At 36.4% G+C, this 14,374-nt stretch overlaps 1 protein-coding gene across 1 annotated transcript; it reads right to left on the minus strand.

The window, feature by feature from the left end:
• Nucleotides 1-1,773: 1,773 nt before the first annotated feature.
• On the minus strand, nt 1,774-10,540 carry LOC131152642 (transcription factor UNE12-like). The gene is made up of 8 exons (XM_058104410.1): nt 9,789-10,540; nt 9,344-9,454; nt 7,731-7,850; nt 6,567-6,632; nt 3,684-3,749; nt 3,135-3,212; nt 2,513-2,756; nt 1,774-2,170 (listed from the first exon to the last, which is right to left on the minus strand). Exons 1-7 carry the CDS (start codon nt 10,095-10,097, stop codon nt 2,526-2,528), a joined length of 981 nt encoding a protein of 326 aa, XP_057960393.1. The 5' UTR covers nt 10,098-10,540; the 3' UTR covers nt 1,774-2,170; nt 2,513-2,525.
• Nucleotides 10,541-14,374: the final 3,834 nt, after the last annotated feature.

The raw sequence follows: 14,374 nt of genomic DNA on the forward strand, positions 1-14,374 counted from the left end.
CACATCTGCCACACACTGATGATAATCTATTACGTATTACTGAGAAGTGTCTCACCCCAATAATTTCAACATTTTAGGAAGTACCAGGAACCAAGCCCTGAGGTCGGGATTAGTTAGTGTTTTGTAAGTAAATTCTGGTGAGATATTGATATGTGTATGTAGATATGCTCTTGACTATTTGGGATGTAAATAAGTCATTATTGAGGTATATGTATAATTATAGTGGTATTAGAACTCTGGTATAGTTATTGTGGTATTTATATTTTTCGCTGTATGTTAGGTAAAGAGTTATGGACACGTATACCCAGTACCCCACTTCGGGATTGATTCATTATATATATGGTATCAGACACATATGTTATGAGGAATAGCACTCCGGGTCCCACCAGGTTCGAGGCACTACAATGCTAATGTAGCCTTGTCATGTAAACTCTCGAGGCTTAGTGAAGCATGCATGTGAGTCCATATGGGGACACCTTGTTCCACGCAAGGGGCCATGCATTTTGCTAATGCTATCATATCACTTAAATTCTAAGGCTAGATGAATTGTGTCATATGTTCATATAGTAGCATTTCATTTCGCACGAAGCACAATTCATCATGCTAATATGATCATACTAAGTCGATTCTCAATGGATAGATGATTTTATTTATTACTAGATTATAAACTTGTCAACTTGAAAACAACCACATATCTTTTTCTCTAGTTGTATACTTCTACGATCGATCTAGATTCCTCATAATAAAATGTAATATTCATTCTATAATCTCTTGCCAACCAACATCTTCATTTGTTAAAGTTGAAAACAAAGATTTTAGCCTTTCAACTAGTTATACCACCCTTAGTGTAAAAATATAGATTACCCACGGCGAATATGAAACTAACCCTTGATTAGTATAGTACAACAAGTATCGCCCTTGTTGTATGTTATAATCCTCTACACCACAAGTGTTAAGTAACATAACCATATAATTTTTTTCAAGATACTCCAACATAACACTCAATTTATATGGTTTTGTTATGCAAATAATGATTTTCATCGATTCTGAAGTATTTGTAAGAAAGGGGTAGCTATAAGTAAAATCCATAGCCTTTAAATACAAGAAAGGATAATTGTTAAAAATAATAAATTATTTGACCAATATAAATTATTAGAATACATCATTAAAACTTTGTTTTAATTATAAAAGATAATTTTTTTTTTAATTTTTTTAAAAAATGAAAAGAAATATTTATTATAATTAACCTTATACATAAATTTTTGACAAATTTATTAATATTCATGACTAGTATACAACTTGCTTCTCTCCTTTACCGCCACTCATCATATGCGCATAGTGAGATCATATGCTTGCTCTAGAACAATGGATCAATAAATAAAATTTTGATAAATTAATAAATTATACCAATAATTCTAACATGTTACCTACCCTTAACTTATCAAATGATTCCAAAAATTATGTTGGAACAATTTTTTTTAATTGATTGAATGCACAAAAATAAGCTCTCATAGGAGTTTTGACCCCATGAAGAGCAATGAAACAAGAAAAAAGAGCACAAAATAAAACAACTTGTCCTCTTACTATTGAGTACACATTTTTTCCTTCTTGTTTTTGTGTACATAGATAGCAGCATTAGAATATGAGTCATATTTTTAATGCACCCTGAACCCTTATTCACTGCCGTTCTCATCTCATCATCATACCAAAAAGAGCCATGCGTTGAATAATTCCCAGAATCATTGAGCAAACGACCCAAAACAAGGCATCCCATTGGCCATTGGGTTAGCTTCACCCTTTAAAAAATTAAATTGCAGAGTACAAACATACAATTGCAGAGGCCAGAAGCTTCCAAAGTCACTTTTTTAAAGACAACCAACCATTATCCATTTCAACTTGCATTAAAACTTCTACAAATACATCATATAAGAGTACCCATCCACCCCTTTTAAAAGGTCCCTACTCCCACTATCCAAAAAAGACAAACGACAGTCCCCACCATCGACATTTTGGTCATCCACCACTAATCCCACCACTGATACTAGAACAGCTGCAAATAAGTAGAGCTTTGACAAATCTTTTCTTGACTAGGCCATGGCAAAACATCAAGTGCCTAGGGGTTTTGCCGCTTTCTCCCTCGGGCATGACAATCACTTCTTGTTTGACAAAACTGGAGAAAAGTGGAGTACATCAGCGCAACTATAACATCCGACTTGATTTCTTTCGAATAGAGTTATGCAATGTTTGGTACATAGGAATAGAATGGAATGAAATAAAATTTGTTTCCAAATTTTTCTTGTTTCTCATAAATTCTTTTTATTTCATTCAACTTATGAGACATTCCATTCCGGAGTACCATCCATTGTCTTAGAAGCTAGAAGCTAGCTAGAGTGAGTGCAGTAAGAAGTATGTATATGCCGAAGTGGGTCGGAACGGGACTATCAAACGAAGCAGGAATGCAAGCCTTAGAAGCACAACGGGGGCTTGTTGACAGGCACATGCAGTTGCATACTTCCGTTTCAGGTCTATGAAGAGTTGTTTGATTCGGGCTTGACGAAGGTTGACGCATCTGGTTGGTGTGTTCTGAAGACTGCACTGGCAAGTGATATTGGCATAATGCAAAGTGCCTTGGACTGCAGGAACTGCATGGCAGCTCCAATGTCTTCTTCCATCAGCTTGGCTACTTGCTGTTCTGTGCCATCAGTAGACCACTTCTCCCAAGCTTGCTGATGGGTGCCACCTTCAATACCTTCTCCCTTGATAATCAAAAAGTAGAGTCTTTAAGATACAAAGAAATAGGAAACCTTGGATAGTCAAAAAGATGAGGACAATAACTTGAACCAAGTTACAAATTAAACGATGGGCAAATGGACAAATGTGCTGATACAACTAAATACTTCATGGATAAAGAATATATGCAAATAAAATTCTAATCATATCCTTCAATATAACTTTTTCATTAGGTATCATGCATGTGCCTACATAACATTTTAATGTACAATGACATTGATGTACTTACAAACATATGACGCAAACAAACAGGGAAACAGAAAATATATTTCACGAAATCAGCAAGTATATTTTACAAAATTAACACAAAGATTTTCACGTCATAAATCTTCCAGTCTAGCTACCTCAATTGATGATACAGGTACGTCAGCCACCAGCTGAGCCACTGCACCCGCTCCTCCCAATCTACTCATGCTTAAAACCTGATTAAATCCATCAATTAGAGAAATAAATATATAAAAGAAGAAATATAAATTTATTTTCAGAAATGATTGACATTGAAGCAATAGGGCAGTTGTCATCTTCTATTCTTTCCAGGTGTGACATAATTGTATTATGGAGGCTGAGGACATCATACAATATCTATTCACACTTGACTTTGTAACTACTACATTTGAAAATGCTTAGTGTCCACAAAATTCAACAGAATAGGGCCCCTACAATGAATGAGAGCATGACAAAAGATTTTCAAAGACATCTATCAAACGACTTCGCAGGCATTGTTGCAACTTCCCAAAACAACGACAAGTTTAATAAATGAGTTGCCGACATCGGTGAAAGAAGGAATTAAAAGGTTAAATATAGAAAATAAAGTGAGGATTTATAAAAATAAAGACCCCCTGTTAACACTTACATTAGCACAATGAGCATGCTAGGAATCTATTAATAAATACCTTGACTTGGAGCCTTAGAAACTTCACGTAATCCACAATTTCATCAAGCATAGCTGCCCTATCGGTCTGCATACACAATTGCAATATATCAATTCTACTAGTTAAACAAAATCAACATAGGCATTCTACTTTGTTCAATTTATATGGATTTGTAACCATACATTCAAAGTAAACAAACCATTCAACCTAAAAGATTAAGTTCAAATCTTGCAGGCTTAGTATGTACATAAAGCCTAATAGTCCCCATCAAGTACAGCCCATTGCACATGAAGAGGTAAAAAAACTAAAAATCCCATTAGAGGAATAACAACATCCAACTTAAGGATGATTCAACAATAGACAAATTTACGCAGCAAGAATGGCTCTGATATCATATAAATAACCACTTGACACAAAAGCTTAGGCCATTAAGTTGGGCTCCAAAACAATGAGCCTTAAAATTTAAAAATTATGCAAGGACCTGCTCGGCAGTCTTGAACCAAAAAAGAAAAAGAATGCTGCTTATCAAATATACAGTAGTTGTTTTTTACTGGGATATAGGAATCTAGGAGAACTTGGCTTTATTTATATTTGGCATCAACAGATTCAACACACTCAATAAGTTCCATTTACAGAGTGTATTTCTAAATCCCTATAGATAAAAGGTGTGGTTGCTTGTGAATAAGACCTTGAAAATATATTTGAAATTGCTATCTCAATGGCAAGCCCACTAGTTTGCTACAATTTATTATCAGCATCAACACAATCAATAACTCTAATTGCCAAGAATGCTTTTCTGAATCCCAGTAATGACATATTTGTCTATGAAGGAAGCTGTCGATTTTATCAAATCAAGAATGACCTTACTTTAAATATGAATAAACATTGCTAGGGCAGGCCACCAGTCATGACTCCTTCCAATGGGCAATAGTTTGATAGTGCCAACAAATTTAACTTTCCTTGATGTTTTTGACAAATGATGCTCTCCATAGACATTTTCATTTCTTACATGATTTTACTCTGTTGACATCAAATAAATTGATATGTTCATGTCATATTTTATAGATTTGTAAGGTTTTAAATGACAGCCACAGCCGTTGCATAACACCATTATGTAACATTTTTTTGGATTCCAGATACCAATGATACCAATTACACACAGTGAAATAGGTGGGGAGAAAATTCATGCCCATAGCAGCCGTTACAAACTGCAACCTTACGTAAAGGCTGCTATGGTAGTTATGTAACCACTACAAGACTAGAAAAAATATATTTTATTTTTTACTTTTTCTTATCACTTTCATTTTTCCCCCCTTTCATAAATCATTTTCAATAAACAATGGGGAGAGGGGGAAAAGATTATAATGAGGATGATAATGACACAAAATTTAATACTTCTTTTAAATAATCACAAGAGACGCATTAATTAGCAATTTGGCAATACTAATTTGTTAAAAAAAATATTTTATTTTGATAGTATTAGCAATTTAATATTCATGTTCTATATTTTTCAATTTCAACCTTCTTTTCTTTTCTAGTTATTGTATATTTGTCTTATTCATATGTCTTATGTGTTTAATAGATTAATAGAGTGTACAATGTATTTTGTTTTATTAATCAACTTATCACACACAAGAATAATGAAAAAGTATAAATACACACACCCACACAAAATTTTCTGTCAATGGTGGCTTAAAACAAATGTAAATTTCTTGCCCTAACCAAAAAACTTAGTTGAACTAAGGACCCAAAATACACAAACTCCTTCTAAAAAGAGTTAAAAGCTTAAAACATGCAAATACACTAATATGCATAAGGTTGTGTATGGTTGAAAAAATTCACAGCCGTTACACCCGCTTCCCATTTTGTAACATCCGCTACTCCCACTACCAGCTACACCCATTACCGTTCTGTTATGCTACCCGCTACCAAGATTTACAACCATGGTTTTGTTGGACATACATACAAATGCAGTTCTCATCTTTTATCCCCAACCCTCTCCCCCCAAATAAAAATAAAAAAGATTCGATTGTTGCAAGTTAGTTGCACATAGCAATGGACTGCCTGACGCCTGATAAAGCTTTTCCCATCTCTGTTTCTCATGTCAGGGAATGAGAAAATGGAAACAGATCCTGGAAAGCAGAGACCCCTAGATGATCATTGGAAGCAACCATAATGCATTTTGAATGAATTTCAAAATATACGAATAACTTCCAGGATAATTCAGAAGTCCTATATGATAAAGGAGACAAATAACTGGGAAGTGCTTAGAGATATGCTCCACTGAACTAATCAATTGCAGAAATTTGGTGTATAAAGCTATCTCAAGCTACAATTGCACGTGTAACAAATCCTTCTCAAGCAATCAAACGCAAGGTTATTGGCCCAACTTTAAAAAATTAGGCTTATTCCCCACAACATGTTTTGTGTTTGGATTCAATAGAATAAAGTTAGGGCATCTTGTTAAAATCATTATTTTAAAATAACAAATAGCCAAGAGTAAAGAAAATTAAAGCACGACAACCTGCACCAAACACCTTTGTCATGCAACTACTTCAGCAACTGCTCTTTTTTATTCATCTGTTGTTAAGTATTGTCCATTAAATATTGTTGGATCACAATTCTCAAGTTGCTACAGAAAATCTTGCAAGTCTTGTAAATAGAATTTTACATAAAATTTGGAAATACATCAGTACAAGTCACAACTCAAAAACTGCAAATTAGTGGGAGCTGAGAAGCTCAAATTTATACATGTATATATATATATATATACACAATCAAGCAGTGAATGGTGGGTCAATATACTTGATGTGATTGAAAGGAAAAATTAAAAATCATGGATTAATGGTGATACGATTAAAAATCATGGAATAAAATTATAAACTTCGCTGATAAGACACTGACCTTGTTGGCACTAGGAACCAACTCCTGCAAAGCCTTCATTCTCTCTGCTATCCTTTCCCTACGTAACTGCAGCCGTAATAGAAAAGATAAAGAAATGCAGTCACTCAATGACAACGGAAAACAAGCTATTGCATGCCAAAAAAGAATAAAGTGAAACCAAGTATTAATGTTATAGAGCCAATAAGACCCTAACAATACATTTAGTTTGTTAGAATGGAATCTAATTTGTGACTTAATTTCTTCATGTTCTTCATTTAATTTTTTATTCCATTCCCTTCCCACCTTATTCCATTCCGCAAATCAAACATTATGTAATATTATGGAAAATCTAAAGCAACAATATCTTTTCCATAACCTGATGCAGTATTGACATCAAAACTAATATCTGGCAGGCAAGGATTCCACTGCCAGTGCAGTCACATCAGATCTCTACATACGAGTTTTATGTTCCTTTTTTTTTGTCATTTCATTTATTCCACCTTGAGGAAACAACGTGTAAAACATAAAGCCTGGCAATTTCTGATTAATGCAAGCAGTTCAATTTTTGAGCTACTTTCTCTCTCACAAACAGTAGAAGTGGAATCCACTAACTATATATTTGGTACAACATAATGAAATCAAATTTGTCACTTGATTTCTTCATGTTTTCCATCCAATTTTTTATTCCATTCCATTCCCACCACATTCTATCCCACAATCCAAACGTGACATAATTCTAACCACAACTACAAAATTGTGAACAGAAACCACGCCTTATCAGCTTTCAGTTCACTCTGGTAGTGACATCTCAAGCCACCTAATTACAGGCAGCAGTCTGAAATACCTTCAATGAGGAAGTGCTTACTCCATTGGCCATAAAGATTTTTAAGTGTTGGAGGTTGCGACTTTCTAATTCTAACAAAATGTTACTTCACATTTGGTTTTATAAAATGGAATGGGGTGGAAAGGGAATGAAAAAAAAAAGTGACAAAAATATAAAAATAGAGCGACAAACTTTATTTCATTCTTATGTATCAAAAGTATAGTTAGTCTTTAAGCAGGGAGGAAGAGAGGGAAAGACCCATTCTCCCCATGGATTAGTTGGGTGCTGACCGGAAATGATGGCATGGGTGTATTGCAATATTTTTTCTTTCATTTTTTGGTCTAGAAAGAACTCAAGTTTACCCGCTCAGCTATACTGTGGGGATCTGTGGCTTGACCTCGTCTGGCTCTCACCCGTGGGCGTATGACAGGTGGGTGTGGTACAGCAGCAACTCCTCCAGATGTTGGTTGCACATGAAATGGCTGTTAGAGGATCAAACAAGAGATAGAAATTCTTAATTAGATATTGACAAAACTAATATTGGATAAAGATTTGCAAGATTCGGTTCCTCCATGTAAGATTCAGATGCCAAATAAGCACTTGGGCTCACACAAATAACTCATATGATTTGGTGCAAGTCCCACATCATTTTAGTATCTTCAAATATTAATATAACATCCGTTACGTTCCACGAAGAACCATTCCTCACAGGTCTTTCTCTTTCTTGTTACTAGCCTATGCCCGCACTAGGTGTGTGGAGATAATCTAGAGTTCAAATTTAAAACAATTTTTCAATTTTCTATTTTTGAGAAGACATGAGAAATGATGGAGATATTTTAGAAATGGTTGCGCCTAAAAATAAGAAAGGTTTTTTGTTTGAAAGAGAATGTAAATTTGTAAAATAGAGTTTTGCATACTTTTTTTTTTTCTTGGATACACCAGTTGTCCTAGACTTACACGCCAGACTAATCACACGCCTACACCAACCGTGCTCTCAGCCAACACATAGGAGGTAAATCGCGGATGTGCGCTGCAGGCGGCAGGGTTTGAACTCCAAACTTCACCTTTAGCCAAGGCCAGAGGGGGCTATAGAGTTTTGCATACTTGTCATTATTTTGATGTGTTAGTTATTATTTAAAAACATGTGAAGGGGTAGTAAGGGTTTCTTTTCTTGGAAAGTTGATTGAGGAAGAAAGTTGAAAGGTTGATAGAAAACTGTTTTAGGTTGCTTAACGGATAACTAGCTGTGGGCACTGTCTCTCACTTTCTAAAATTTTCTACTTTTCAGGAGTAGTGGGAATTATAAACATAATGGGAATTTTACAAAATTTGTTTAAATTTTCAAAACTTTAAAATAAATAAATTTATTGAATCACTTGCATACCATAAATATTATAGTTATAATACATAACTTAGTTGAGGGCATTTTTTTATTTTTGAAAAGATAATGCAAATCAGCCTAAACTTCCCTTAATAGAGACAAAACATATCCAATAAATTTGAGTGTGCCAGACCAAAAATGCAAAGTTTTAAAAATTCTGGTGGTCCAAACATAATTATTACTTTTTGCAATAAGGACAAGTTGGGTGTCAATTTGGGCAAGAAGTGGCAAAATAAAAAATGATTTTGTGTTTGGCCCCAATCATCCATCCATCAGCACAGTTCATACCACACAACACAATTCTATTTCTACCCTTCTATGTATGGGCCATGGCAACACTCAACACGCGCTTTTGCCAACCTGGAACGCGCGTGGGCAAAAATCATTTTTCAAAGACCCATATTACATTATTACCCCTGGACATGCCAGAAAGGACCGTAGAGTCCCGCACCCTACACTGCACGTGGGGAGGCGCGCACGTACGCGCCGTGCGGACACGTACCCGTGGACGTGTCGAACGCCCCGGAAACCGCGTGCAGGACATTCGACTTTTTGAACCGAAAATACCCCCAACGTCGGATAAAATTTACGTACCTGGTGGTGAATCAGCGGCTGAGCAGGCGCCGGCGCCGGCGGCCGGACGGACTGAGCGTGCAACTGCCCAAAAGCTGGAAACAGACTCGTCAGGTGCACCGAATCCCTCTCCTGCAAAAAACAAGAAACCGCAGATCGAGTAAACTGAAAGTCGCTGTTTGTTTCCTGCGAAAGTAGCTGGTTTTAGCGGAGGTAAGAAAATTTGAAGTACGTAAAGAAGATTTGAAGTACGTGAAAAACTCAAAAATCTTAGAAAGGATCTTTCCCCCATCATTAAGCATAGACAAACCCCAAACATTACAATACTCCCCCGAAATGACAATTTTACCCTCGAGGAAGAGGCCCCAAAAATGCCACCAAAAAATAAAAATAAAAATAAATAAAAAAAGGAGAGAGAGAGAGAGAGAGAGAGAGAGAGAGAGAGAGAGAGAGAGAGAGAGCTTACAGGCATTCCGGAAGAAGAGGCATTACTGTTTGCATCAACAACTACTTCTTCTCGGAAGCGCTTATCCTCGTCCGGCTTCAGGATGAACCCCTGCTCCAAGTTCAACCCAAGAGGCATGCCCATCCCTCTGTACCCGCCGCCGCCTCCACCTCCGCCGCCGCCGGAACCTAATTGCAGCCCCATGGAGGCTCCGCCAAGATTGGCGTCGCCGCCGGCGAAAGCCACCTCCCCCGCGGGGCCGTAGGACGGCACGGCTAGGATCTGCTCGAAGAAATCGTCGGCTAGGCCGTCGGGAGTGTTGCTCGCCATGGCTGTTGTTCGGTGGTTGCGGTCCTAATTAAGAGAGTACAGCCTTTTATGGGTAAAAATGGTACACAGAGAGGAGGGAGAAGGGGGAAGGCGGGGTTGAAGACCCGAAGCAAGGGTGTCGGGTAAACGGGTGGCAGATCCGGAACCCGATAAACCGGAAGAGGGTTGTGGATTTCAAGGGAGGAGGGGGGTATGGCCGTATGGGTGTTCTGAATTTGTTTGAATTTGGAACTGGAATTGAAAATGGGAGAGTGGGGAGAGAGAGAGTGGCCTGCGAAGGTGTTCTCTCTCTTTTGTTTTCGGGAGGATGTGCTTCTGTACTGTCTTATATCAGTGCTATCTGACAGAGAGAGAGAGAGAGAGAGAGAGAGAGGGAAATATTTTATATTTTATTTTTGGAAGAGAGGCTTCTGTGTTTGGGAGCCGAAGGTGTGCGTGGAGTATACATACATTCTCAGAGGCTTTCTCATGAATATCTCTATCTAACTAATATTGGAAAAAACTTAGAATTGTAACATAATTTTAACGGCCAAAAAGATGGTGGGTAAAAGGATTCGCCTTCTTTCTTCTTCATTCTCTTGTTATCACATAGGTCTTACGTTTGATTTGTGGAATAAAAATACAATTGGAGTAAGAATAGAATTATGTAGGTAAGGGAATTGTATTTGAAATATAATTATTATGTTTAGATACTATTTGGAATGACGGTAGGAAATGAATAAAAGATAATAAATTTTTAAAAATATCTTTCTAATAAAGAAAATATCTTTTTAATCCAAAAATAGTAAATGCCGGTGATAGTAGCTTATTGCTCCTTTTGGATTTGCTGCAGTGTCTCTCTTGCCGAAGCTGTGATGTCAATAATGGTGGAATTATTTGGAACGAATGGATAAAGAAATGTGTGGGGTTAAGGGCTCAAGATGAGGGATCATATCGGCCAAGAGGGCTCACGATGAGGGTTCACTACAGTGGCAACAACTCATGGCAGCGACGGCGGTAGCTCATCAGTGGCAGCAACTTAGGGTGGCGGTGGTGACTACAACAGCAACAAAAGAAGAAGAAGAAGAAGAAGAAGAAGAAGAAGAAGAAGAATTGTAGATTGGAGGGTATTATGGGAAATGGGTTTGAGTCCATAGAATGGAAGTTGATTCTAGTCCATTTGGGCAGGAATCACAATTCCTCCAAATGATGGAATTAACATTTCGAACAGAATATAATTTCACCTTAATTTCACAAATCAAACACAAATATGTGATTCAGTTCCTGCTATTTAATTCCATTTCAATCCTAAATCCGCAAACCAAACAAGAGGCTAGTGTTTAAGTTGAGAGCTTAAGGAGCACATGTAGTATACATTCGCAGGCTTTCTCGTGAATATCTACATCTAACTAATGTAGGAAAAAAAATTTAGATGCAACAAATATTGTATCTCTTACATTAAAATTGTAACATAATTTTAATGGGCAAGAGGATGGTAGATACATGAATTCACCTTCTTTTTCATTTACTTGTTGTCACATATGGTCATGATAAAAAGTACTTTTCATATATTTAACTACAAGAGATGGAGTTGATTCACCACCTTGATGTTGTAAAATTTGTGATCATTAATAGGCATAGATTTTTATTTTTATTTTTTTTTATTGAGTTTGATATGCTACTTTGATATAATATTTTGTTTATACGGCACTTACCAAGTTGATTTTTGTTGGCATGGCACCTTAATAGTTTTACCTGTAATCAATGCAATGTTATATCCAAACTCTATAATGTCACACAAAATAAATGTGTCCCTTTGGTATCTACTCATCACAATAGCTATAATTGGAATGTGTATCTTAAACATGCTCAAGGATGATGAGTTCTGAGTTAGTAATTTTACTCCAACTTGGTTGTAGCTTAGAAATTTGAAGGGTTTAGTTTTCAATTTCATCTTTCTTTCTCCTTCCTCCTCTTCCATTACATTTGAGTTGCAAAATATTTTCCTTAACAATGCTCAAATTCCCAACATCTTCTTCAATAGTTATTCAATTTTGTCATAGGGATGTCCTTTTTTTTCTTTGCTTCTTCTCTCATAGTTTCTTGCTCTATCCCTTCTTTGTTCTAGAACTTCTTCCAACCTCTCGTCTTAATGGCTTCTTAGACGAAACTTGTTTTTCAAAATAAAGATGATTCCAAAGAGACTTATTTTCTATCCTTATTGCGTGCAATGAGAGCAATACGAAACATCAACCTATATTTCCCTCAAGATTAAGGCATCCCCTTTCTTTCCATCTTTGCACATACCCTCTTCCTTTAAGAACCTAGGTTCTTGCTGATCTTTTAGGAAAAACCCAAAGGTTGGTTATGCCTTTGACCAGACCTATATTATAAATCTAGTCTTATTTTTCCATTTGAAGTAAGCATTTTATGCAAGTCTCTATATTTCCTTTGCTTCCTTTTTGGTGGTTGTCGTCCTTTTTTTCAGTCTTTCCCCTTCCCAACTGGCTCCCAACAATTTGGACAATCCTTTTCAGGTCCTATTGCCTATGCATAAAAGTAAAATAGGAAGGGTCATCCATAACAGACAGATTAGTCTAGTTTTACTACCCTAAAGAACATTTTTGTGATGCCCAAGACTCCTAACTTCATTATAGGGTGGAAGAAACTCTTTTTTTGCTATAACGAAGAAGCCCTAGTTGATACACAATTGGTAGGGTGAGCTCAAGTTCCCCTATAATCCCCTTACCATTACTAGCAAGGAGGATGAAATTTTTTAGGCCCTAAATGATATCAATCCTTAACCTAATATCTTTGCTCAACAAATCACAAACAACAATCTTTCGACCCTTCACTTACCACATTTTGATTAGTTTGAAATATCAATTGGCTAGCCTTTATAGGTTTTTACCTAGCTTATTCTTTTTAACTACCTTATAATGTTGTGTTTGTATGCACATGCCTTTGACTTGAAGTACATGCAAAGGGCCTTCAATCTTCAACACAAGGTGAGCAAGGAAGTTAAGGGGATCACCCCAAAAAAAAACAAGCCCTAGGTACCCTTCCCTCCTCGCCACCCCCTCATCACCCTTTAGAGAGATAAAGAGAAGGTGGTGGTTAAGGGTCTTGACAAGGGTCAAAAAAGGAAAAGGGAAGAGAGGATATCCCCTCTTCTGCAAAATAGAAAGGCATTTAGATTAGCGGGCCAGTTCCTCCTAGCTTTGTTAAGAACGCTGGTCCTATGGATAAGATAACCTACTTACCTAAATGGTATCTAAAAGACGATGATCTATCTTGGCCAAACAAGAAACATTAAAGTGGTTCTTCAAAGAATCACTTTCTCAAAGGACTTCAAATACTAGGGAAAAAGGAACATCTACACCTTGTTCGACTATTCCACTCATCACTTAACAGCAAGTATGTTGAATTTGTCATGTTTTATTCATCATACTCTATAGTTTGCTTTAATGGAATGTTGAATTTGTCATGTTTTATTCATCATACTCTATAGTTTGCTTTAATGGAACTTGCTAGGTTCTTCTTAGGGTACCCTTAAGGTCTACAACCTGGCCAATTGTGCTAGGATAATGAGGGATGCTTATGAGGAGAAAGACAAACAAGCCACTAACTTGATGGTGAAGCATACCAAATTGGAGGGGAAACTTCTAGTGAACGAGTAGAAGTTTGAAGCAACAAAAAAAAGTTCAAATCAACAAAATCACAAATTGCTAAAGAGAAGTACAAGATGACAACTTTTAAAGATCAAGTGAAATCCATGGATGCAAAGTTGAAAGAGACTGACTAAGGAAGAGAGGAAGGCTACTGCATTTGATATTTTGATGGTTGATGAAGATTATGATATAGAACTAATCTCCAAGCCTAATCCTCCTCCCTTTTTCGATGAAGTTGTTGCAACTACTACAACTTATGTTATCGTGTTTTCTATCATCAATGAATCACCTTCCTAAGAAACTGGCAACAACCTTCCACAAACACTTTTGCTTGAGCATTTTCTTATTATTTTCTTACTATGAATTAAATTCATTCTAGGGAGACCTAATATTTTTCGCAAGATGCAATTTTATTCTCTAACTATATTTATTTTTAGCTTCTTAGATATATTTCTCTCTTGCATTTTAAATACATGTTCTTCTAATTCTTGTCTATTTTGTGTATGCTTTATACTTTATTTTTCATAAGCTTGCCCACGTAATATATGATGTTGTTTACCCCATGCTCACAGCAATATTTAAATTTGGTAATGTCTATCAACATTGAATTTTGTTTGAGTTAACTCT

The sequence above is a fragment of the Malania oleifera genome, chromosome 4, assembly GCF_029873635.1.
Source record: "Malania oleifera isolate guangnan ecotype guangnan chromosome 4, ASM2987363v1, whole genome shotgun sequence".
In the NCBI taxonomy this organism is placed as follows: Eukaryota; Viridiplantae; Streptophyta; class Magnoliopsida; order Santalales; family Ximeniaceae; genus Malania; species Malania oleifera.

What these genes read in the sequence shown, in the direction of transcription:
- LOC131152642 (XM_058104410.1), bottom strand. Translation starts at nt 10,097, where the DNA reads ATGGCGAGCAACACTCCCGACGGCCTAGCCGACGATTTCTTCGAGCAG. An exon ending in CCCACAGTATAGCTGAGCGG is followed by an intron (nt 6,633 to 7,730) that starts GTAAACTTGAGT and finishes TTACGGCTGCAG; the next exon opens with TTACGTAGGGAAAGGATAGC. An exon ending in TTCTAAGGCTCCAAGTCAAG is followed by an intron (nt 3,213 to 3,683) that starts GTATTTATTAAT and finishes GGATTTAATCAG; the next exon opens with GTTTTAAGCATGAGTAGATT.